A 25653-nucleotide genomic window follows, 5' to 3' on the forward strand; every position below is an offset into this window, starting at 1 on the left:
CATGCTGCATGTGTAGTCTGCAACAATCATGAACTGGCAGTGTGAGCTGTATGGTCCTGTAATCTCTGTGTATGCAGGTTTTTACTCTTCTTAATGTGTCAGGAAGGCATAAAAGCTAATATAAATCAGTAACTTGATAGCAGCTGTTGTTGTAGCAGTACTAGTAGTAGTAGTAATGTAAACTGAACACAGACTGAAGACCCATCTATCTGCAGAATATTTAAAGGACAACTGACACTGCTCCCATATTGACTGACTAAATTATTACTTATTGTGGGGTATTGTTTATGTTGTTTAACAAACTCTAGCATTTATTGTTTATAGCACTTATCATTGTTTAAGATAGACCTTGTGTATTTTGTACTTTTAGGTATCAGCATTCATCCCTGTATTCTACAGTATTCTAGGTCATTAAGATGTTTGCTTCTTACCTACTGTACTGTACTAGGATATATTCTGTGAGTAAATGACAAAGCACTTTTATAAGTCGCTCTGGATAAGAGCGTCTGCTAAATGCCATAAATGTAAATGTAGTAGTAGTAATAGTAGTAGATGATGATGATGATGATGATGATGATGACGATGATGATGATGATGATGATTATTATTATTATTATTCCTATTCATGATTACTGGCATGCATAACTGAAGTGGTTAAATTCCCCTGTTATAAACATGGCACTGAACATGTCTAGCTGTTGTGTTGCAATATTGACTCACATGTTCATGCTTGTTTGACATGTTCTACTTTAGGGTCATTTGGATTAGACCTGTATGTGCTTGCCAGGGCTTGAAATTATGATAACCTAAGTCTAATTTTTTTTTGTTTTAGATCTAAAACCTAAAAATCTCATATTTTCCGAGTAATACACGTGTTTGTATAATTACAAATATATGTAATAATATACATGTGTGTATTTTTATAGCATAATTTTTATTTACTGACATGCACAAGTGGTTGAATTCTCCTTTTATAAATATGGAAATATGGCACTGAACACATTTGTCTCATATAGATTTATATCTGAGTATTGTGTGTGTGTGTGTGTGTGTGTTTACAGCATTTAGCAGATACTCTTTTGTAGCGGGATAGAGACAGCAAGAGAGCCTGCTTGAGCGGGCATTGAATAGGTATAATACAGAAAAGTAAGTGAGTGGCTAGACAAAAGGTGCTAAGGGGATAACCAGCATACTGGTTGTGTGAGCTGTGAATCAGCACCAGACAGCACGAGCAATCATGATTTCTCCCCAGAAGCCTGCTTAGTGTGTATGTAGATTTTTTTATTGTTTTTAAGCAAGCTTAACACTGAATATAACAATAAATCTCTTCATCAGAAATTGCATACCTCTATGTTCAGATGAGAGAGAGAGAGAGAGAGAGAGAGAGAGAGAGAGAGAGAGTGAGAGAGAGAGTGACTCACATTGATGCTACATGTCAGTATTGCCCTCTGGTGGAGAAAGCATAGCAGTTGTCAAGCATTTAGAAGCATTTAGCATTTAGAAAGCATAGCAGTCGTCAAGCATTTAGAATCCTTGTCGTGCTGCATTCCCCTTTCCCAGTGTGAACTGCATGTGGGAAGAAAAACTGATTTTGCTGATATAATCCTACTAGCCCACAATCTTTCCTTTGATCTTAAACCTGCTGAGATTTAAGGCTTTTTTAAGTGGTGAAAAACATCTGGTTTTAAGATAGAGTTTTGAATGACTTATTTTGCCTCACTTAATATTGATACTCTCTTCATGCCCTCTTGCAGACTGTGTACATAAATGGGTTTTTCTTTCCTTTTTTTCCCAAGGGAGGAGGAAACTGTGTGCATGTGTGTCTTGGGTCATTGTCATAGTCACTGGAAATCACCATAGCTCACATGGTCTGTGCTGACCGCCATATCAGCTAAATCAGATTTCCCACATTGTCAGTGGAATACAAATCTGTCCGTCTGTACCATCTGTACCATAAAAGTGTCTGTGCCAGTGATTGCTGGGGCGGAAATCAAATTAGCACTCATGCATATCCACTGCTGCCTAAACTATGCAAACATTCCATGTCAAGTCCAAACCTGACTATGTTTTAAAAGATGTTTAAAAAGGTGAAGAGCACTCACCATGACCTCTACTATGGATAAATCATAGTATAAAATTTTTTTAAAAAGAATAATTTGTTAGTGACAGGTATAATAGATGTGACCTGCAGCTTTAAGGAGCTTTGAGCCCTCTGAGTTGCTACCTTGGCTCGATCCACCTGGCACACAGGCCCCCACCCTCTCTGCATTCACTGTTATGTAAGAAGCTCTTCTTTTACCTGAGGGCCGTAGCGGCTTAAAGCATCACAAAGCTCAACAGAGCCGCCTTTTAACCAACCAACACTGGCTACATCCAGCGTCACCCAGGCAACCCGCCTGGTGGATATGTGCAAGTTGAGATATGCTGTAGTTAATCTGAGGATTCCCTAGCCTTGATGACATATTGCCAAGCTTGATGAAACATTGTGGAGTGCTTTATTAATTTAGTTTTTGCCAGACAATGGTCAGCTAGAAAAAGCAGACCAAATTCAGTGTTCACATAGTTTGTTGAACACTTGTTTTCACATATTGGCTGTGGTAAAGAAGCAAAAGGAGGGACATTACAGTGATGACATGTTCAGTTAAACAGTAGTTCAGAGTTCAGTTGTGTTTTGGGCTTAGTGTATATATAATTTATACTCCCCTGTTCTTTCTTGTTTATTCTTTGTTCTTCACAGTCTGGTTTCACTGCTGGAATGCTTAGAGTAGTAAATGTTTAGATGGGTTACATTAGGTCTTCATTGTATGATGGTGCTGCTTCCTGCAGACTTTGCCTGTGTGATTTATAAAAAGGGCAGGATTTGGCTAATCTGGTTAAGTGATTACTAAAGCCCAGTTGACATGCTGATGAAGTGATTTATTGACCACTAAATTAAAGTGGTAGCTATAATTTTAACATTCTGCCTTACTACCAAACTGGCTTTTTTTCCATGCCAATTTCCTTCTTGTACAGGCACAGATTCTCAGTCTAGCATGTCTGTATTTGAAATCTGGGTTGTTTTTGGATCTTGCCTGACCTCATCATAAGGTGTTTGACAAATTCTGATAGGCTGCATAAAGATCTTCCTTCACTTTCATTATGAGACATTAGAAATGAGAATGCTGAAGGTTTGTCCATTCTGGACTTTTAGAGTTCATGACTTCTAGCGAAAGACCCATGGCACTTATGACATACATTGCATAAAATGACATTAATTCACTCCATTCTTAGTTGTCCCTCCAGTTATTCTCTCTAAGCCTTTAGTGTGCAGTGGAGCACTGTATACCCTTGGGCAGGTGAGCAGCTGCACATCACTCTTGGACTCTCTCTCTCCCTCCTCTCTCTCTCTCTGTGTCCCGTCTCCCCCCCACCCCTACCCCTTTCTCCTCCCCCTCTGTTAGTGGTGATGTCTAGGGATCAGCAACTGATGTGTCATTGGCTTCTGGCAGGCAATGTCACAGTAGCTGATCTTAAGAGCACAGACTAGCTTAGCACCACCCTCACGTCAGGCATAGGGGAGACCCCCACACTGCAGCACTTCAGGGGACCCCACAGCCTCTACCTTAGCTGCATGGAGCAGGTAGAGAGGTCTCATCAGCAGGGTAAGTGGCTGGGGTCAAGCTTGGGTCAGAGGACTTTGGTTCTTGATGGGTGCTTAGATACAGTACTTCTCAGGTTGGATGCTATATTTGAGATACTTAACTAGGTGCCGTTTTGGTTTAAAGCCAGCAATTTTGTTGATTTCACTAGTTGTTACATGGTGCTTCTCATAAATGTGCCACCCTGTTTTAAGTACATTTAATTTCAACATATTCAACATAGATAATTTCAACTATTCTTTGCTAAAGTTGTCAGTACAGTCAGTGCAGAACTGTAGCTAAAACTGCAGTTTTTGGCCTGGGTTTATTTTCTGTACTTTTGCCTGACTGTGTCTTTGGTCTTTGCCTGAAACCATTGGATAAAAGGATTGATGTGACCCCTCCCCCCTTCCTCTCACACTCTGTCACACCAGCACTGTGAGCTGCAGCCTAGGTGTGCAAGGCAGCTTACAGATGGAGCTCAGTACGTATAAATAGAGTGCATGGTCATTTTATTACCATAGACACGGAGATGCAAGGCTCCTGATGCTGATGCTCTTGTTTCAACTGCACATGGTCTGTAATCCAGCCTCTGCTTCTCCCCTCTTTAGTTCCAGGTTACAAATGATTTCTCAACTGTATAGGACAATATGTTGTTGTTTGTTGTTATTCTTTTACCCTAATAAGCAAGCCATTATACCTAACCTCTTTGACTAAGTTTTTAATTTTCTCCTGCTGATTTGTGGGACAGTCATTTCTCATCTAGAAAGCCATACAGCATCGGTCTACCAAGGTAATTACAGGCAGCAGTGGAATTTAGAAGGGCCCATCATTCATGCTTTTGTCCAAGAAAAGCTGAGCTGTACTACCTCAGAAACTGACGGCTGCTTCCTCTGTAGTTTTTGCTGGTGCACAGGCGTGCAGTCCCACAGTCCCAGCGCTGCCCTGGGCGCGCCCGCAGAGGTCACACCATAGATTGGCTCAAGGACTACACCATGAGCGTGGCACAGGGCTGGAGCTTAGGGAGAGCTTTGGGCACACCTGCAGTCATTCATCAAGGAGGCAGCGTGCAGCCCTCCTGGCCACTCCGGCGTTAACGAGGCCAGCTCAGCTCGGCTCCCTGCCTGGAAGCGCTCCCTCCAAACCTAACAGCACTGAGCACACTTCTCAGAACTGGTGATTTGTGAATGTCATTTGCTTTTCACTGCCAGTTGATTTTTCCCTCATCGGTGGTTCTGAAGTCTATGCCACATGTATATTTAACCTATAAGCTTATGTGATGAATAGAAGTGTGGTAAGAATCACATGCTTTCATGCATTTAAGCCGTTCAGTCTACTTTACATGGAAATGCCACACCATTAAGTTATAGGCTGCAGTTCTGAGAGTCATCAGGAATTGGATTCAGTGACCTAAAAGAGAAGACATTGATCACCATTTTGTTCTAATTATAAGAAGATCAATGTGCCAGATGGACTGACTGGGTAATTGACTTAGCTTGATCTCTTTACTATTACATTCAGTTAAATAGGTTAAAGTATACTGTTTTATTTTGTTAAACAACAAGACATGAAATACAGAATGTTTTCATTTTTATAATGCAGTTATTGAAACCTGGAGTCAGAGTGCCTGACTGTTTGAGCTGATTGTAATCGGCCACAGGTTTCCTGCCTTACTGGAGGAAAACTTTACATGGAAACTGTCTCTCAGCATTCTTACTGTGATGGTGTGGAGGTCCCCAGCTGTTTCCTGCTCTATGGCCTGTCTGGTGCTGTTCAGTTTGGAGCAGTCTTGATTAAGTGTGCATGCCTCTGTACAAGAAAGTCAAGAAAGTGGGAAATGAGTGAATGATGGTTCTAACATTTAATATATCGTTCTATTCAGTGCTCTCACCAGAGAATAGACTTTGCCATTGAAAGCAGTGTATTTTCCATTACATTTCCAGATTTTTGGAATTAGCTGAACAATCATGTCCTTTCTTTTATGCTTATGTATTAGGGGTGCATTGTGTAACAATATATTCCAATGTAAAGTGTAGCCATGCACCTCATAGAGCCTTACACTTGAGCAATAGCAGTAACCTGACTCTTTTAAACCTAGATGGAATGGAACCTGAATGGAATAATGGAATAATACCAGAGGATTACTTCAGAAAACTTCAGTACAGTATCCCCAAAAGAGTTCAAGATGTTCTTAGTGCCAATGGAGGTCACACTAAGTACTTTTACATGTAAAAGCCATTTTGTTCTGAAATCTGTTGTTTGTTTGTTTTATGATGTGCATATATTTCCTATATTCTCTGTTTTTATATTAAGAGACTGATAAATAATTAGATACGGTCATTTATATATGGTCATTATACCATTACTAAACAACTATTATAATGGTGGCCTAAGACTTTTACACAGTACTGTACATTACCTGGATGCAAGTGAAGTTGGACTGTCATTGGGATTGCCCCATTGTCTTTTAAATTAGTTGTGCAGCAGTATTACAATATTCCCATTTGTTGAAAAAAATGGAAACAGGATGACATACAAAACAAAACATCTACAAATTATTCAGATGTTTATTTTACTTTATTCAAAATATGTTCACAGTATCTTAAGAATATAAAGTCATGGACACAGTATCATACATTTAATCCTATTGTGAGCTGAGCTCCACCCCTAGTACGTATACTTCTTTCACAAACTCAGAATTGTATTTGACTAAAATTGCACTTTCATTCATTGAAAAGGGGCCAACCTGTTCCCTCTTGCTTCTCACAGCTCATGATGAGAGACATAGAACGAGGTCAGATTCTTGCCAGGTGTGCTGAAAAGATTGCAAAGTTTTACATGTTTTTACTCAGATGAGTCTGATAGACATTTTCGGGTTGTGCAGTGTAGCTCGTTTGTGCGGTTTCTTCCTTAATTCATGGTCAGTGATGGAAGCAAGCACTTTAATCAGTTCTAACTGGCTAATTTATTTTGTTATTTATTTGTTCTTTCTCTGGCCACAGTGATTTGTCACAAGTATCTGATTTGTTAGAAGCTGCAGTGAGAGTCAAGCTTGTATAGTTGAAGATGTGACTTTCTCTGTTTTGCCTCAGGTGATGGAAACCCAAAAGAGAACAGTCCATTCATCAACAACATTGACAATGAAAAAGGCAGCCTCTATGATGGAACAAACATGGCGCTGTTTGAGGTACTTTTTCAGTTTCCAAAAGTACACACAGACAAATGCAGACGTGTGTGTACGTATAGTCATATTCATAGTTTTCAGTTTTTCACACGTTTTCACCAATTATAAATTAATTTATGCATGGATTATCATTTTGGGCAAAGATACAAATTGGCCTCCATTCCGTGGTATTGACAGATAAGTGTTTGATGGGTTCAGTTCTTTGTATTTCATTGGGCTGCCATGGATTTGCTGATTTGGACTGCTGTAATTTTATGAAAGTGTGAGAAAAGGGATGACCCATTTATCTGCAGGAAGAGATGGACAGCAATCCTATGGTGTCATCGCTACTCAGCAAACTGGCCAACTACACCAACCTCACGCAGGGGGTTCGGGAGCATGAGGAAGCAGATGAAGAGGAAGGTGCCAGGAAGAAAACTGTGAAAGTAAGGCTCCCAGAATGAACAGATTTGAGGTTCAGCAATATGGCATTATGTCTTCAACTGAATGGAGCTTTATTTAAAATGGGTCTTAGCCATTTTCAGCCTTTATCCTTTGCCGTTATATGCTGTATTTATTTAGCCATAATATTTTGAATTCTAGCATATATGTTCTGGTAATGCTTTATATGGGATTATAGACTTGGTGCATTTCCTGTGGTTTTAGTACTCTCGTCAGGTCTCCACTAATATTTCAGAAGCTTTTGTTTACGTGTCTTGAGCTCATTTGTGAGTTGCTCATTTGGAAATTTCATTCTCTGAAATCCTGGCCTACATATGCCTGTAAGTGTGCCATAGAGTACTTTGATGGTCATATAAAGGTGCCGCTTTCCTTATTGTTGGAATTTGGCATGTTACCAGATGACCAGTTTGACATATCTTTCCTGAGAACACACACGACTCTTACTTGCACACCACTGCACACAAAATCCCATCCATTGATCATGAGGCACAAATCCTGCTCTTAGGCAGAGACATGTTGAGGTTGCACAAGGTCAGAAAGCAGCACAGTGGGCCGCCAGACACACCATTCGTCCAACTCCTTGAAATTGGTTGGGTTGTCATAAGAGATGTCTCTTTGGGACGCACACACAAGCCGGCCTCTGCGAAGACCTATAAAACCAACATGCTGTTTAATGGGAGACCATCATATCTCAGTCCATGTCCCAGCAGCAAACAGGCAAAAGAAAAATTGTCTGCAATCCACCTCACAAAACTAGAGATCTTTACCATAGGGACCAGACAGAGAGCCTCGTGACAGTGTTTGACAGGAAGGAAAATGATGAAAGGCCAATACCTGCACTAGAAGATGAATGTTTTCTCATAATCATAGGACAAGATGTATAAAGATGAGTGAAATAAGTTGTGCTCCTCTCTTTAGAACACATAAGCAGAGACTACCAAACAACTGAGAGCAGGCTCTTTAACAGCTCTACACCCTCAGTCTGAGCTTCAACAAAAAAGAAGACCTGAGAGTTCACTTTTGAAATTCATGCCTTGGAGTCTGATGAAGAGTGCTAGTACCTCCCATTGTCTGTAGTACACCATCCACAAAAGCCCAGACAAATACAGGTAGTCTTCAACTCAAGTATGAGGGTGTGTCATTGAATGACATCCTCTTAAGTGGCCCGGACATAAACAACACTCTTGTCTGTGTACTGATGCAGTTTCGAAAGGAGCCCACACAGTTTCACTGTAAGTGAAGTCCATCTCAATGATCTATGTTTTCTATGGTATAGAGACACTGATCTTGCAAAAGAGGTGACGGAGTATGCAAGAAAGTGCCCATGTTTCGGAAAGAGCTCCTCACCAGCTGTGGCACCAGCTGTGGGCAAGGAGAACTGCACAAGCAGGTTATAAGGAACATTGCAAATATGCAAAGCCATATTGTCACCCAAAACTTGATGACAGTCTGATTGTGCTCTCCACCAAAACAGAGGCTGTTAATCTCCTACAAAAAAAATATGCTGAGTCCAAATTATGGTTACACACATTTGCCCCAAACAGTAAGGTGATGGAAACGTTACCAAATGATGATTTAGCAAATGACCTCGAAGACTTGGAATTGGCCAAGTGAGTTCTCAGTGAAAGAGGAGAGTACCTCATTGGCTTCATCGTGGGAAAGGCCAACCTAGTGCCGAAACTTGAACACACGATTTTGCTGTGGAGATGGTAGAGCTCATTTGCCAACAAATGAATCTGGAGATTCAAGTTGTAAAGTATTACACAGACAGCAAGATCATATTAGGAAACATCCATAATACTTCAAGAAGGTTTTATATCCATGTATCAAACAGAGTTTCAAGAATTAGGAAGTCCTCTACACCCACACAGTGGCACCATGTCTCAACAGACAACAACCTAGCCAACGTTGCAGCAAGACCAATAAAAGCAAGCCTCATGCAACAAACAAGATGGTTCATTGGGCCCGTGTTCCTAAAGCAAGTTCAACAGCAGCTGTCTACTCCAGTAACATCAACTGAGTTTGACCTTGTCAACCCAGAGCTCGTTGAGATTCGCCCTGTAGTAGGTGCTTTCTCAACTTCACAACTCCTCCTGGAAATGTCTGAAAAGTCCTCCTGGAAATGTCTGAAAAGTCCAAAAAACCCAAAGGTCCAGAAACCCAAGCCAAATTGCAAATCATCCATTGTGTTCAACACTTTGTATTCAAGGATGAAGTAAAAAAAACTGCTCTAAGACAAGTACTTTCTGGAAGCTGAATCCTTTCAGTGATTAGGATTGAGTACTGTTTTGGAACCATTGGAGATGAGTACCTGTTAACACTTCAATCCAGAAAGAAATAGATTGCTGACAAACATGAGGTTCAAGTCCTAGACATCTTACTGAAGTATGACCAAGTTGAGAAAAATGACTGGCCTATTGGTCTCATCATCAAAAGTATCCCAACTCAAGACAACAGAATGAGAAAGGTGGAGGTTAGAGTTGTGAAGCAAGGGACTCAACACATTTAATTGCATTTGTCACAGGTGTCACAGGTTGTCCTCCTGCTCCCCAAGGAGCCTATAGAAAAGGCTGATGAGTGAAAAGGGATATTGATATAAACTTAACTATACCAGATGGGGAGTAATGCTTTATATGGGATTAGGGACTTGATGAATTTCCTGTGGTTTTAGTGTCCTCTTCAGGTCTCCACTAATATTTGAGAATCTTGTGTTTACATGACTCAGTTTAAGTTATGAGTTGCTCATCCAAAAGTTCAGTCGTGGTTTTTTCACTCTGTAAAATCTTGGCCCTAAATATGCCTGTAAGTGTGCCATCCTATGTTGTAACCATGATATTTTATGTTACAATGCCTTTGTGATGTAAGTGCAACATGTTTCTAGTTGATTTGATAAACTGTGAAATGTTTGAAGATTGTGCTAAATATATTGGCATTTATGCTCGAGTGCTTATATGGTGAACTATGGAACTAGTTCTCTTAAATGTTGATGTAGCCTTAGCTATCCTGTGTTATCTCTGTAATCATCAGTTATGTTGTCACTGTCATAGAAGCTAACTCGCTGATCTTAAGTAGACCAGCAAATGTACTTGATGAGTAAGAAATTATATTATGTATTGTTTTATTTATTTGATTTTTACAAGAAAAAGAGATATGTAACGAGAACTCAACAAAACTAATATCCTGAGAATTGAAGACAAGAAATAAAGAAGAATTTGAACACATTATTTATTGTTTATGGTCTATCTAACAGGATAGCTCCAGCCAGATTTGTTTCCAGTGAGGATAGTGACCCTATATAAAATCTAAATAAAACTGTTGCCAAGTAATAACCTGAAAACAAGCTGCCTGCTAAACAGCACTGATGATCAGCTTCACACCAAGCAAAGGAGTGAAGTTCTGAATACCAAGAAATATAGTTAATGAACCAGAAGACAGGGAACACAGAATAGTTACACAAACTCGCAAGGACCATGAGGAAATATACTAGAGAATGTTAATATAAAAGTGAATGAAAACGAAACAGAACAAAACCAGAGATATACACTGAGAAGTACACACCAAGTGGTGAAGTAATTGGTTGGTAAAGGCCAACAAGGAAAATAGGAAGACAAGAGGTATAAATACACAGGTGGATATAAATACACAGGTGTCTGTGAGTCTAAGAGTGTGTAGTGAGATGGCACTTTTTTCTTCTGTTCCCTAAACAGAGTCCACAGATGGGCACGTTCATGGGTGTGTACCTTCCCTGTATGCAGAATATCCTGGGAGTGATCCTGTTTCTGCGAATGACCTGGATCGTTGGGACTGCTGGCATCCTGGAGGCCTTTAGCATTGTAGCTATGTGCTGCTGTTGTGTAAGTGCGTTATGTTCTGAGATTTTCATGGATAGACAGGTCGGATGACTGTCACAGTTTCAGAAAAAAGAGAGACGTGATGGCGGTGCTGCTAGACTCAAATTAGTTTTGATAATTAGTTTTAATGCTACTCTTATAGTTGAAGAGTTTTAACAAATGCCATAAGTCACTGTAGGGTTTTAGACTAACTTATTTTCCTTGTAGCACAACAAAGTTTTAAGCAGTTTGTAGGGATTAAGAAATAATTTTAAGAGATGAATACACAAATGTTCATGAGTACACAAAGGAAAGCATATAAAGAAGCTGTGTAAGAAAGTGAGTGGGTTACTTGACACTTCTTGCCATCAAAGTTTAGCCGTCCGTCCACTTCAGACAGTGCTCATGGGTGTGATGTCTTGGAGTTTAATCTGTTTTGCATGGGACTCTTTGAGACAGGTGCTTATTTATAACCCCGAGCAGACAAATGGAGCAACCACACCTTTCTAGGGCCTGCTTATTAAGAAATGTGACAGTACACTTCCTGAACTGGTGTCACTGTTCACATTGATATTTCTACTTCAGCCCCTTAACAGAAGCACAGGAATCATAGTGTCATGACAGGACAGGCTGCAGTGGTGCATAGTGTTAGATAAAAAATGCTGCTTGGTCAGGGGATACACATCATCTTATTTTATCATCTTATTTTGTATCAGTAATGTTGTTGAAGTCAAAGAGGTAGGGTGAGAAGAGGTATCTGCCTCCAGGCTCCTTGTGGTGTCTGCCATATATCTCTGGATGTGCTTCATTCATTCAAGAAGGGCTCTTGTGGTCATTTTATTCTGTCCCTAATCACTAAACTGGAGGAAAATGGCCGGTGAGTAGCTGTAATGCAGCTCTTCACAGCATGAGCCAAGCCTGAGGAAGAAGCAGCCAAGATATAGCCCAGTCATTAGGTCCAAGTGCACTCAAGGACAATGACACTCACTCTCTCAGGCGTGTTACACAATAGCTTGTTGCACAATCCTGAGGCAGTGATGTCTGAAATTGAGCCATTTCCTATTCCTCTCCTAAAATTAGTGTTTAAGAAGGATTCCTATTTTGAATCAGTCCTAAAGTATTCCACTTGCTGAGCACTCACCCTTTCTTTTTCCTATGCTTGATGTTTTTGTTTTGTTTTTTTCCAGACAATGCTAACTGCAATATCTATGAGTGCCATTGCTACAAATGGGGTAGTTCCGGGTGAGTTGATGGTATTCTATTTGTCATCACTGAGCCTACCTCTGTTGAATTATATCTAAATGTCAGATATGTCCTGGTATTTGCAGAACTCAGTTATTATAATGTCACACCAAATAACTGCATAGATAAAGACCTTTAGCTACTTTAAATGTAAAATCTTCATTGTATATGTTGTATTTCTCTGTTTTCACCTCATAGCTGGAGGATCATACTACATGATTTCACGGTCGCTGGGCCCTGAGTTTGGAGGGGCTGTAGGACTGTGTTTTTATTTGGGCACCACGTTTGCTGGATCAATGTACATCCTTGGTACTATTGAAATACTCTTGGTGAGTTGGTTATACAGTTTGCACTCAAGGTTTTGTCATTCATCTTCAGAATGACTATGCTGAAAGGGTAGGAGAAAATTATAAATGTGTCACATATTCATGATTCTCAAGAAGCCTCAGTGTATGGGATAGAATGAACACGTGTCTCCACAGAGCTTACCTTTAGAGTAATAAACACATATCTGTGTAACAGTGACAGTACTGTGAGTTCATAGTACTGTGAGTTCACTGGCAATAATTATGCCCTGGAGAAGAGAATAAGTTAATTTTTGGCCATATATGTAAGTCTAAAAGCCATGTTTAACTCTATAAATGCTGAAAGAAAAGGTTTGGAAGGCTCTACCCTGGAGTATTCCTTTAATTGTTGTTTTGTCTTCTACAATGCAGACCTATATAGCTCCCAATGCTGCCATATTTAAGGCAGCTGAGAAAGAGCATGAGGCTGCAGCCATGCTGAACAACATGCGGGTGTATGGCACCTGCTGCTTGGCCCTGATGGCAATCGTCGTGTTCGTGGGGGTGAAATACGTAAATAAACTAGCATTGGTCTTCCTTGCCTGCGTCATCCTCTCCATCCTTGCCATCTATGCTGGAGTCGTCAAAACTATCTTTGAACCACCAGAATTTCCGTGAGTTCCAATGCCTATGTGTTTGTGTTGACCATAGGGCTCATAAAAGTAAAACATAAAACTTCACTCTTTTTGTTTTTTTTAATCCAAATATTATTGAGTTACTGAAAAGCTCTAGGTGAGCAAGGACATTTGAAATAATCCATTTTTTGGGACAGGATGAGGTTTTTGAATGATTGCTAGAGGTCTGTCTGTCTGTCTGTCTGTCTGTGTGTTTTACTTGGGAATTTCTGGTTTCTGTAAAGTATGACAATAAACCCGTTGAATTCATTTTGCTTTGCAGGTTACTCTCTCTCTCACACACACACACACACACACACACACACACACACACACACACACACACACACGCACACACATATATATACACATAAGCATAATAAGAGATTCTACCTCTTAATTAGCAGTTATATTTAGACAACTGGATATTGTTATCCTCTATATATAGTTCAAGTCAGTAAATATCTTTTTAGGCTTTCACTATCATTATAGTGGCAATTTAGAACATAAGCTCACTGCTAAATGTCAAAAAACAATATGTTCTTTTATATTTGGACCCATAAAATGTGCAAACTGCAACCATGTAACTAAATATAATGCAATATATTTGCTGACAACAAGGAAGGAACTGGCCAAGTGCAGTGTACATCAGTGAATCTTTCTTTTTAGCAGCCACTGCTTCAGTGCAGTACACTTTGTCTGTTTTTGCTCTCTACCAATATAGCCTAGGCTTAATTAATTTGAAACTGCTGAGGAAAACAGTGTATTTTTTCTCAAAAATGAAGGGTCTTGGTTATGTAAGAAACCATGCCGATGTTTTAGATTTTTCTAAACCAAGCATGGTTTCACTTATAGTATGTTAGTTTAGCTACAGAGCACTTAAAAACATTTTACAACAATTTCTACAACAGATTTATCAGACAAAACACATATTTGCTTTCTAAACATAGCCATCCAGCAGATATGACAAATGAGAAACTGGTTACGTATATTTAATAGCTTCTTAATTGTGTGCATTTAACAGTTTCTTGATTGTGTGTATTTAATCATTTTCCTGTCTGTGGTCATCTTTCTTAGGGTCTGCTTGTTAGGCAACCGCACGCTTCAAAACCACAACTTTGACAAGTGTTTGAAGACTGAGATTGTAAATAACATGACGGTTACCACAGAGCTTTGGGACCTGTTCTGTGACAGCCCCCATCTCAATGCCACCTGCAATGAGTACTTTACCAGTAACAATGTCACAGTGATTCAGGGTATTCCTGGCCTTACCAGTGGAGCTATCTCAGGTGAGAAGCACTGCCATTAAGTTCACTGCAAACCTTAGGCAATTATATAATAATAATGTGTTATGTTTGCATGTGTGTATTGTGGTTTGTACAAAGACCTTGGGTATGAGAATATACCTTGGGCTGCTTTAAAACTTTTTATTATTATTATTCTCATAAAATAAAACATCATCTTCAAATAAAACATAAAAAAATCATCAAAATAAAATAAGTTTCACTATGATCCTAAACTGGGGTAAGAAGAAGATTGGCAGGAGGTGTGAAGACATAAATGATTGTATCTGACAGTTTGTGATAGAGCTTCATAGTTTGGGGCACCTCACACAAAAAGATCTGCCCCAACAGTGACTAATTTGAATTTTGGGACAACTAGATGTCCTGTACCAGAAGACCTGAGAGCAGTGGAGTGAGAATGGAGTTTGGCTGAACACTGAGGGTCTTTAATTTGCAGGATGTTAATGTTGATAAATCATGACAATGTTTTCTTTTATGAATCTAAGTAAAACAATACATAGATGTCAGAGCTGGAAGGATAAAAGGAATACATTTTGTTGATACTAGAAAAACAAATATGGGGCTTATGTCCAGTATGGTACATGACCGTTGAGATGTAATGTAAACAGTCAACAATACTATAATTGTATATGGTCATGCCAATAAAGCTTATTGAACTGAAAAACAGTCAGTATTTAAAACAGTTCTGTGATGAAGCACATGAGTAAGTTACTGAATGAACAGAGAGGCCAGTTTTCTTGTAAAAGGCACTCAATACACCAAATTGTGGTTTTCAGAGCATGCTTCTCAACAGCAAGTCATTTGGAGAAACAACCAGAAGGCACCTGTCTAGTCTTTAGGGATAGATAGTATCTTTACAGATATAGAATATCATTGAAACAAGAAAGTTATAGATGCTGGGGAGAGAGGAGAAGATTGAAGAAGAGCAGAACCAGCGAGATGATCCACAGTTTTGACATTGTGCAAGGAGATAAAGGATTTATTGCAAGGCTGAGACACTGATCATGATCATGTGCTTCCATTTCACATTTAAGACCTTATAAGTACCAGACAAGCAAGACTGCAGAGGGTATATGTACAATTTGTTTTTACCAGCTTTCAATAATTGTTTCTGCTGAACAGAGAACATGTGGTCAAGTTATGGTCCTTCTGAAATGCTGGTGGAGAAGAAAATGGAGTCACTGGAAGTGTCTGATACCTCTGAGGACATGTACTTGCCCTACGTGGTCAACGATATCGCCACATTCTTTACTTTGCTGGTGGGGATATACTTTCCTTCGGTCACTGGTAAGGACACTTTCACCATTCCCTTACTTGCTACTTTGCTCTCTGTATCTCTTTAGCACCATACTCATCATGCCTTGAATATGTAGGGTGCCTTTTCTTTCTAACTAACCCATTCATCCAAGTTTTATTCTACTTCTGTAATATGCCATGTAGTATGTGATGTGTATGCACTGTGTTCATTGGATGGGTGTATATTGTGCACTTGGTCCTTTTCTACCCACTTGCACCTTAATCTCTATTCTTAAACCCTATCTGAAGTGCCACAGGCAGCCTGTGAGCCAGCAGGGAGATAAGGCTTATCTGCCCCTTTCAGCTGGAACTCTCAGACCAGTCATTCCCCTCAGAGGGGCCCCGTGCCTGCTCACCATGTAACACAATAGTGCACAGGTCATGACTGATACAAAAATACAATAGCTCCTCTAAATATATGAAAGAATGAGATGGGAAAGTAAATGCATGTATACATTATATCGATTATTAAGAAAGGAAGTCATTTATGCATGGCATGTACACTCAAAATTAGTTTAGCCAGATGTAACTAGTCAGATATAATGACTTGGTTACATTTGAAAAATAAATATGATCTGCATTACATTTAAATCAAAAAGGTTCTGCAATGCCATTGTCACCTGCCATATAGGGATATTACTTTCCTGGGTGTATGAAATTATAAAACATTTTTGAAAGGTAAGAGTTTTTTTCCTCTTTATCCTTGTCCATTTTTCAGGTATCATGGCAGGATCCAACCGGTCTGGGGATCTGAAGGATGCCCAGAGGTCTATTCCCATAGGAACCATTCTTGCCATAGCAACTACTACTACCATCTGTATCCTCAGAATGAACCCAATGGCTTTAGGAGGAGCATTATGTAATGTAATGTTATACTTTTTTGTTGCAACCTTGCTGCAATAACATATTTTCAAAGTCCTGCTGTTGTAGTGTTTTATGGGTAAGGATGTATCTTTATCTATGCTCCGTAGCAAGCTAGGTGGGCAGTACTGGCAATATGTCACTATATGAATCAGTGTTGAAGAAACCAAGTAGAAATATGTGCGTTTTTTCAAATTCTAGGAAAGTAATTTTCTTAACTGCCTAATTCAGACCTATCCTGTGTGGTGATGTTTGGTGCTTGCATCGAGGGAGTGGTTCTCCGAGACAAGTCAGTTCTTTCTTTACTTTTGATTTTTTTTTTCTCTAAAAATGGTTTTAGACTGAATGCTACTCTTTCACTGTGAATGTGCTTACTGTTCCAAATCCAAATAATTCCAATTAATAGGACCTTATTAAAACTCTTGCGGGAGAGTTGTCCTAGTATGTCATACAATTAATACATCAGAAGAGAGAATTAAGGCACTAAATGTCTACCCAAATGTCAATGTGTGTGTGTGTGCATGTGCGTGTGTGCGTGTGTGTGTGTGTGCGTGTGTTTCAGGTTTGGAGACTCAGTCAAAGGAAACTTGGTCATTGGTACTCTATCCTGGCCCTCCCCCTGGGTGATTGTGATCGGCTCTTTCTTTTCTTGCTGTGGCGCAGGTCTACAAAGTCTCACTGGCGCCCCCAGGCTGCTGCAAGCCATTGCTCGAGATGGCATTGTGCCTTTCTTAGAGGTCTCACTGACACTGCAACACGTTATTTGTATTGATCTTCAGTGGTTGATCAATCTGTTATCAGTAAAACATCTTTACACTTAGAAACAGCCTAACAAGAACCTGTATGTAAAAACCTAGATGTAATATATGTAAAATATAGGACATAAAAAATTAATTAGAGTACATTGCATTCTTTGAATAGGTTGGCTCATCTTGATAGTGCCTCTGACAGTAATTTATATGCAATAACCAAGATTCACAGAAGTTGAAGAAAAGCCTGCATCATCTACATCATGTCCAGCAAAGCACACACTGCTATCTGGGCCAGTATCTTGAGTGCGCTGTTGGTCCTGTTCCCAGGTGTTTGGGCATGGCAAAGCCAATGGCGAGCCCACCTGGGCATTGTTGCTCACTGCTGGGATCTGTGAGACTGGCATCCTCATCGCCTCACTGGATGATGTGGCTCCCATCCTCTCCATGTGAGTGGAGCTCTCTTCCTGCTATGTCTTTCATGTTGTCAGCTGTACTGGCCATAGTGCCTTTTCCTCATCCTGTTGTGAAGTAAGAAGTAATTTTCCTATGCTTTCTCTCTGCTTTGTTTGCTCCTGTCCTCTTTTTGACTAGATTTTTTTTTTTCTAATTTTACTAATCCATCCTTTGATTTCAGCTGCATTCTATGCTCTATTGTTTAATCCTCTTACCTACTTTTTGTTCTGGCTGGGCTGTCTGCCCCTTTCATATCCTCCTTTTATCCTCGCTCTCCTGGTTTACTGATGATAATAACTTTAATAACTTCCTTCCAGCTCATGTTCCTCCCTCTCCCTGTCTGTCCCTGTTCCTGCCCACCTACTTACTTATTGTGGCCCTATTCTTTCTTGCTGTTTATGAAAGCTGTCGAACTGTAGTGCCAATTTTAGAGTGTTAGAGTGTGTTTGTCCTCTGACAGGTTCTTCCTGATGTGTTACCTGTTTGTGAACTTGGCCTGTGCTCTGCAGACCCTTCTGCGCACGCCTAACTGGAGGCCCCGCTTCAAGTACTATCACTGGTGAGCACAGGGGCAGGTCCTAGTGAACAACCCTGCACCTTAATTTCTCAGGCATTGCTTTGGCCTTTTAAAGGTGAAGGAAGGTGAAAAGCTCGATCTGATGAGGGTGAAAGAATTCATCTTATCTTCCTGTTAATCTGTTACCTTTCAGTACTGTTTAGGTCACTGTGGAATCCAAGCATGCAAACTTGTGGTTTCCTTTAGCAGTACTCCTTAGACGTCTCAGTTCTCTCTGAGGTCATGCACTCTTTCTCACGCCCAGTTCCTGGCAAGCGCCAGGCTGGTGCAGTTTTGGTGGCAGAGAGGCACCTCCTCCTCATGCAAATGCACACATACTATACTAAGATACAAAGTGATGTGTGTGGAAAAGTAGGACATATGCCTTTGCAATACAACATTGCTTTCAGATGTTAAAGCTAGTAACGCACACAAATCACCTACTTACTCCCTTATACATTTTTAACAGGCTGATGATTCTCTAAGGTGGTACTAGAAGTTCCTATGTAGGAGAGCTCTGTAACATTGTTGCTTTGTATGAATGACACTATGTGTGCTTGCAAAATTCATGACTGGTAACAAAAGATACGGATTAGCATTATCATGTGTAAGGCTCCAGTTTAGCAATGCTCAATCTTCATCTCTAATGACCAGACATTTGGTACACAGTTGGTGGGTCAAGAAGAGGCTTGGAGTCAGGCTGTATATTGACTAGCATTTCACCATTTCATTTTGCCACTTATTCAAGGTTTTATGAGTAACAGCAAATGCAGTTTGGTGGACTCTGGTTTGGATGCGAGTGCTCATTTTCTTTCTCCTGTGCGATAGGGCGCTGTCCTTCCTGGGCATGAGCCTGTGTCTTGCCCTGATGTTCATCTCCTCCTGGAACTATGCCCTGGTGGCCATGGTCATAGCTACCTGTATCTACAAGTACATTGAATACCGAGGGTAAGACAAATGGCCCCAGGAACATGCATAGAGGATTAGCCAGTTAGATTGACTAACATTTTTGCAGATAGACATAAAGTGTAATGGCTATGATCTGGGTATGAACAGGAATGTTAATGTCCACATCTTATGTAAAGATCCTGTGTGTGTGTCTTCATACATGCAGCGCAGAGAAGGAATGGGGTGATGGTATTCGTGGGCTTTCTCTCAATGCAGCACGCTATGCTCTTATCCGACTGGAGGAGTCCCCTCCGCATACCAAAAACTGGAGGTGAGAGACGACCAGTGGCCTTTTCCGGCATTACTACCCTGAAGTGTTTTCTAATGCACTACACTGCAGTGCACTGTGGGGCAGCGATGCACAATATTGTATAAATATGCATGAAATGTTATAATGTGAAAAAGCCTAACCGAGAAGTTGGTCATTCTTCATACATCACAGTGGCTTTTGTGATTATATTTGAACACCACAAGTATAGTAATCATTCACTTTTGTGGTAATGCTTATTTTCTTTCTCTTTACTGCACTTCTCAGATTATAGTCTCCCTATTTGCCATCTGTATAATCCAGAGAGAATTACAGTTTGATAATACTGTTTGATTTATCCCTGAAGCCTTGCTTATCCCCCATTGAATAAATAATCTGCCTACACAGTGACTGTCGTAACCTAAGAATGCTGCTGTGGAGAATACTCAGGCCAAACCTTTGTTCTTGTCCATCTAGTAATGCAAGGTGTTACCCTTTTCTGGGTGAAGAAAGGCAAAAAGCCCTGGTGCCATCTGGCAAAGTGTGTAGAAGGAAGGGTGTGTAGGTGCCACTTGTGTCCTGCTGTACCCTCGGTGTTGCCTAAGCTGCTTTTCCTGGCTCTGTGCCACTGGCCTTCACCACAGGCACAGTCACTCACTGTGGGCTCTGTATCAGTTGTTTTTCAAAACACAAATGTTATTATTACAGCTCCAAATTGTTTGTTGTTGTTGAGCATTTCAGTTTGTGAAATTCTTACTGTGGAAAACTAGGGTCATTTGATTTAATTCTACTTTGTCTTTCTACCCTTGTTCCAGCTGCTTTCTCATATTGTCCTTTATGATTTTAAGAGTTCATGAGGTTGCTGTTCATGAAGCTCAGTGTCTCTGTTCATGAAGCTCAGTGATGTGATGGCAGATATAGTGCATACTCTCTAATTATTTCAGTGAAATGGTATTCACTATTAAGCATTCCCTGTATGGTATCATATATAACTCCACCAAAATCTTTGAATGCTTTTCATATTCATATATGAATACTGAATGGTTTATTTTAATTCGTTTTGCAAATGTATCTTTTTTGTGTGTATTTTCTTTAATAAATCTAAGTACCAGCATTTGTGCTCAAACATATGTGGCAACTGAAATATGGTACACAAATACCAATTCTTCCTCTGCTTATATGTATAAGGCCTCAGGTGCTGGTGCTGCTGAAACTGGACTCAGAGCTGCAAGTGAAGCACCCACGTCTCCTCTCCTTCACCACACAGCTCAAAGCAGGCAGAGGTCTCACCATCGTGGGCTCTGTACTAGAGGGCACCTACCTCATCAAAGAGACTGAGGCCAAGCAAGCCGAGCAGGTGCCATCTCAGCTCTTTGGTTGGGTGTAGCCCTACATAGTTCAATATAGTTTTATTCATGCTTTAAAGCTGGTTAGTAACTTCTCGACTAATGTTCACATCCTGCATAACTTGGGTGCGTTAGAACAGTGTAGAGGTTCTGCATACCAGGAACAAACCGCTGGAGAAGAATAAGGTCATTGTCTTAAGCATGAAGAGAGACTGACACCTACTGTCATTAAGAATAACTGCAGCTGTGAGCAATTGTTTTGATTTGTCTGAGTTACAAGTGTTTTTGTTTTCAGAACATGAAATGTTTATGTTTATTCAGTATTATTTCACTTCTTATCTAAAAAACATGAACAGTCTCTTATCACACATATTATATTAGTTGATTCTGCCAGTCCTTATCACAAATCATATAATAAAGTATTTACTTACCTGAAGAGACAACAAAATTTGAGACAAAGAACACCGATAAGATAACCTGAGACTACAGCACAGGAATTGATGTTTTTTTTATTATTTTATTTGGTAGAACATCAAGAAAACCATGAGTACAGAAAAGACCAAGGGCTTCTGCCATGTTGTGGTGTCCTCCAACTTGCGGGATGGCGTCTCACACCTCATCCAGTCGGCCGGTCTCGGGGGCATGAAACACAACACGGTGCTGATGGCTTGGCCCAGCTCCTGGAAGCAAACCAATGACCCTCTGTCATGGAAAAACTTTGTTGGTTAGCACTTCACCTCTGAACCACTAAAGCCTATGCTTTCATCCGTGCACTGTGCTGCTCAAGGCTCCTTATGTGAACAGTACAGAAACATGCTTGCATAAAAGGCTCAGCCATGTATATCTCTAGTGTGTAAAATAAATACCTCTTAGTTTGGGTCTGAAAGTGGCTCTCACCTGGTGTGTTCCTCAGAGTCTGTGCGAGAGACTACTGCAGCACACCAGGCTTTGCTGGTCGCTAAGAATGTGGACAACTTCCCGGATCAGAGGCTGAAAGAGGGTACAATAGATGTGTGGTGGGTGGTCCACGATGGAGGAATGCTCATGCTTCTGCCCTTTCTGCTTCGCCAGCACAAGGTACACGACCCTGGGGTGGTTGGAGCGGTCCACACATGCTTGACATCTGCCATGTCATGTTCATGTGTGTCGGCGTTGGTGGCAAAAAAAATGTCTGATCGTTTGTCTTCTTCTTTTGGATATCTCTCCCTTCTTCTTACTCTCTGCTTCTTTTTCTCTCTGTCAGGTGTGGAGGAAGTGTAAGATGCGTATCTTCACTGTAGCTCAGCTAGATGACAACAGCATCCAGATGAAGAAGGACCTGCAAATGTTCCTGTACCATCTTCGGCTGGACGCTGAGGTTGAGGTTGTGGAAATGGTAAGAAGTTTAACTGATGGCAATCGCTGGACTTCAGTTTACATTAACGCATTCTATGTTCAAAGCAAGCCTTTCAGTGTCTTGCATCTGTGACTATCTGTATCTTGCATTCTCCTGTGTGCTTGTTCAAATAGCACAGCAGTGATATCTCAGCTTTCACCTATGAGAAGACTCTAGTGATGGAGCAGCGCTCACAGATGTTGAAGCAGATGCAGCTCTCCAGGACTGAGCGGGAGAGAGAGGTATTGTCAGTGCTTACTCTGTTATGGAGATGTTAAAATGAGGTTTCTAAGGTAGAGTTCAGTGAAGTTCAGTGTAATCACCAGCACTACTGATATTGTTTTATTGTATATTAGTTTTATCATCTCATAGTTCTAATTGCCTGAAATGCTTGTAACATTATTGTTATGAAACTGTGTCATATCATCTTTTAAAAAGTGTTCCGTATTGATATAAATATACAGGTGACTTTGATACTTATAGTGACCATAAAAACTTGTTCTATATTTATCTTGAACATGCACTCTTGGGTTGCATTTAATGTACTTACATGAGAGAACATCAGCTGATATGTCAGCTGTTTAAAACATTAACAGACCCAGCATGGAAGCTTCCTGCACACCACTATGTAGCCATTTTACATGTGTTCCATCATCTGCCATATTTTCAGATGATATTTGGAATCACCTTCTATCCCCTTTCAGATTCAGAGCATCACTGATGAATCTCGGAGCTCCATTCGGAGAAAGAACAGACCTGTGATTCAGGGCTCGGGCACAAGTAACCAGGCTGCCCAGCTGGAAGATGAAAGTGACAGAGAGGTAGTAAAAAAAAAACATGTTCTCAAGGCTACCTCCCTGGATCTAGCATCACCAGTTGCAAAACGTTCAACGAAGGCAGAGTACCTTGCCTTGGTGTTCAGATTAGAATGGCATGTTGGTTCCTTGTGAAGAGGTCTGTCAGTCAGGTAATATCGGATGCCATGCGATTAGCATGGCTCTGTAACTGTCATGGTGTGTTCGATCTCCCTTTATGTCTCCTTTAAGACTATGCACAGTGGCCACTGCCACCTTGTAAACCCCTTTGTGAATTTTCACCTTGTTCCATGCTGTTTGAGGCTCCTCCCTATAACCCACTCTCCTCTTTAGTTCTCTTGTAAAAATTAGTGAATATGTTTATGTTTATATGTTAGTGAATGGTTTATATGTTGGTATTTACAATTTACAAATATGTAAAGTATTGCATGTAGGCTTGTTGGTATAACTTCATCTCATATGCTGTTCTCAGTCTAATAGAGCCACATATTGACTGTGCATAATAGATTTAGAAATTAAAAATAACTTCTAGTATTTTGCACTTTGTGTTATCTTCAGCTACAGCATAAACCACCGGTGTTCATATAAAAAATAGTTGCTATGACACCATGAATTGATGTTTTCACATGATGTTTCTAATTTGATAGCACATCTTCAAACAAAAACACTGGCCCAGTCAACAATCATGTAATATCTTAGGTCTTTTGGTGTTTCTATTTGATGTCTTCTTCATTTTCAATATAATTATTGCCAGATAGCAGATTGAAAAGCTGAAACCAAAAGTGACCGCGGATAGGAGAAAAAAAAACAATCCATGAGAGGGAATGAACAGATACTGAGTAATCATGAGAGGACTGAGACTCAGAAAGGGAACTCATGCTCCCTGCAGCTTGTTACTGTGCAGCATGGTTTAGCTAGTGAAGATTATGTGTCTGATCCGCATGAGCTAATCTGACACCTCTAATTCTTCAGGAGCAGCTCAGTCATGATAAGGACATAGTGTCCCATCCTGCTGTGAACCATAGCACTGACGCCACCCCCGAGCGGGTCCACATGACCTGGACCAAAGAGAAGTTCATCTCGGAACGCACTCGCAACCGAGAGCCAAATGCCAACATGCCCGTGCGAGACATTTTCAACATGAAACCGTGAGTACTCAACACCAGACACTGAAAAACACACACTTATAAGGACACAAAGTGTGTGGTTATTTTGATAAAGGTACAGAAGCACAAGAAAAGACATTGTGATAGGCAAACAATGAAATTCTCAAACAATGAATCCACTAAAAGTGAAATGCACAACCCTGAAGATCCTATACTTTCTCTGTAGTGGTGTTTTATTTATTTACTTATTTATTTTAGGACACAGTCTGCATGATGTATTGGCTGTTACATTGTCATACAGAAATCTTCAAGTTAACTAGCATGGTCCAGTGTGTGGGCTTTTGTACTAATGGTCATGCTCTCACCATGTGTCATGTGTCTTTGTGTTGATGAATATATCTCCTTATAGCCCTCATTCCTTGATACTTGTCTCTTTGGTTTACAGTTAAAACTGTATGCAAAAATACAAAATGCAAAGATTTTCTATTACAAGTAATATTAGCACCTTTATTTTAAAGATCTTAAGTGCTGTTTATGACAGCCCACAAAAGAGAATTTTAAAACTAAAGACCTTTAGGTTTGACTGTCTGCTGTCATAATTATGACATAATGTGACATTTGTCAACTTCATCATTATGAACAGAGAACAGCAATATAGCTGCTTATTCTTGCTCTTGCTATATCTGTAGCCAGACATATTGCCTTTGTTTATATACTTGTTTTTATAGTTTTACCCATATTATTGCCCATGCCCTCACTAGGATGTCCTGACATGCCATGGGTTTCTTTAAACAGGAAGAAAAAAAATATATGAAAAGCTGGAATACTTATATCAGTGTTCCCCCAATCCCAGTCCAGGGGGCTCCATACTCTGCTCATATTTTATGTCAGCAACAATTACACTTGTACCATAGTGTGTACAGTATATGATCAGGCAAATTTTGAGAACAGCATTGAGCATGTTTACCTGTTGTATTGCTGGTGTGGTATGAATGTACTCACTGGACATCTGCATAAGCGTCTAAGTCTGTCTCTGTTGTTCTGTTCCATTTTCCTTCTTCTAGAGAGTGGGAAAGTCTGTAAGTGCAACTTTTCTTCACCATAGGCTGTGTCTCTGTGTGTTTGTCTTAGTCGTGTGTGTTTGTGTTTGTCTTAGTCTCCTTATTCCATAGTCATTCAGCACAGTCGAAGCACACAAATGCGTAATGTCATTTAATGTCTGCTCTCTCCACTTGTTATAAGAGCTGTAATAAGCTTTTAATTAGCATGATAGTGTGCATCTTCATCTCAGTCAACAGTGTATGTGCTTTCAGACAACACCA

General features: G+C 40.2%; 1 protein-coding gene across 4 annotated transcripts in view; it reads left to right on the plus strand.

The window, feature by feature from the left end:
* slc12a7b (solute carrier family 12 member 7b) overlaps positions 1-25653 on the plus strand; it is a 44762-nt gene that overhangs the window by 14536 nt on the left and 4573 nt on the right. For 3 of the 4 annotated variants that reach the window (XM_027002946.2, XM_027002949.2, XM_027002948.2), the window contains 23 exons: positions 6710-6804; positions 7095-7226; positions 10950-11096; positions 12260-12314; positions 12513-12643; positions 13031-13272; positions 14350-14561; positions 15699-15863; positions 16591-16689; positions 16965-17022; positions 17296-17470; positions 17813-17931; positions 18399-18497; positions 19323-19442; positions 19609-19713; positions 20878-21046; positions 21564-21759; positions 21949-22112; positions 22279-22410; positions 22545-22652; positions 23115-23231; positions 24198-24373; positions 25396-25410. In XM_027002946.2, coding sequence (XP_026858747.2) covers positions 6710-6804; positions 7095-7226; positions 10950-11096; positions 12260-12314; positions 12513-12643; positions 13031-13272; positions 14350-14561; positions 15699-15863; positions 16591-16689; positions 16965-17022; positions 17296-17470; positions 17813-17931; positions 18399-18497; positions 19323-19442; positions 19609-19713; positions 20878-21046; positions 21564-21759; positions 21949-22112; positions 22279-22410; positions 22545-22652; positions 23115-23231; positions 24198-24373; positions 25396-25410 — 3031 coding nt within the window. The remainder of the gene's footprint in view (positions 1-6709; positions 6805-7094; positions 7227-10949; positions 11097-12259; positions 12315-12512; positions 12644-13030; positions 13273-14349; positions 14562-15698; positions 15864-16590; positions 16690-16964; positions 17023-17295; positions 17471-17812; positions 17932-18398; positions 18498-19322; positions 19443-19608; positions 19714-20877; positions 21047-21563; positions 21760-21948; positions 22113-22278; positions 22411-22544; positions 22653-23114; positions 23232-24197; positions 24374-25395; positions 25411-25653) is intronic. The other variant, XM_027002947.2, reaches the window with a different exon arrangement.

Source organism: Electrophorus electricus, chromosome 10 (assembly GCF_013358815.1).
Source record: "Electrophorus electricus isolate fEleEle1 chromosome 10, fEleEle1.pri, whole genome shotgun sequence".
NCBI classification, from domain to species: domain Eukaryota; kingdom Metazoa; phylum Chordata; class Actinopteri; order Gymnotiformes; family Gymnotidae; genus Electrophorus; species Electrophorus electricus.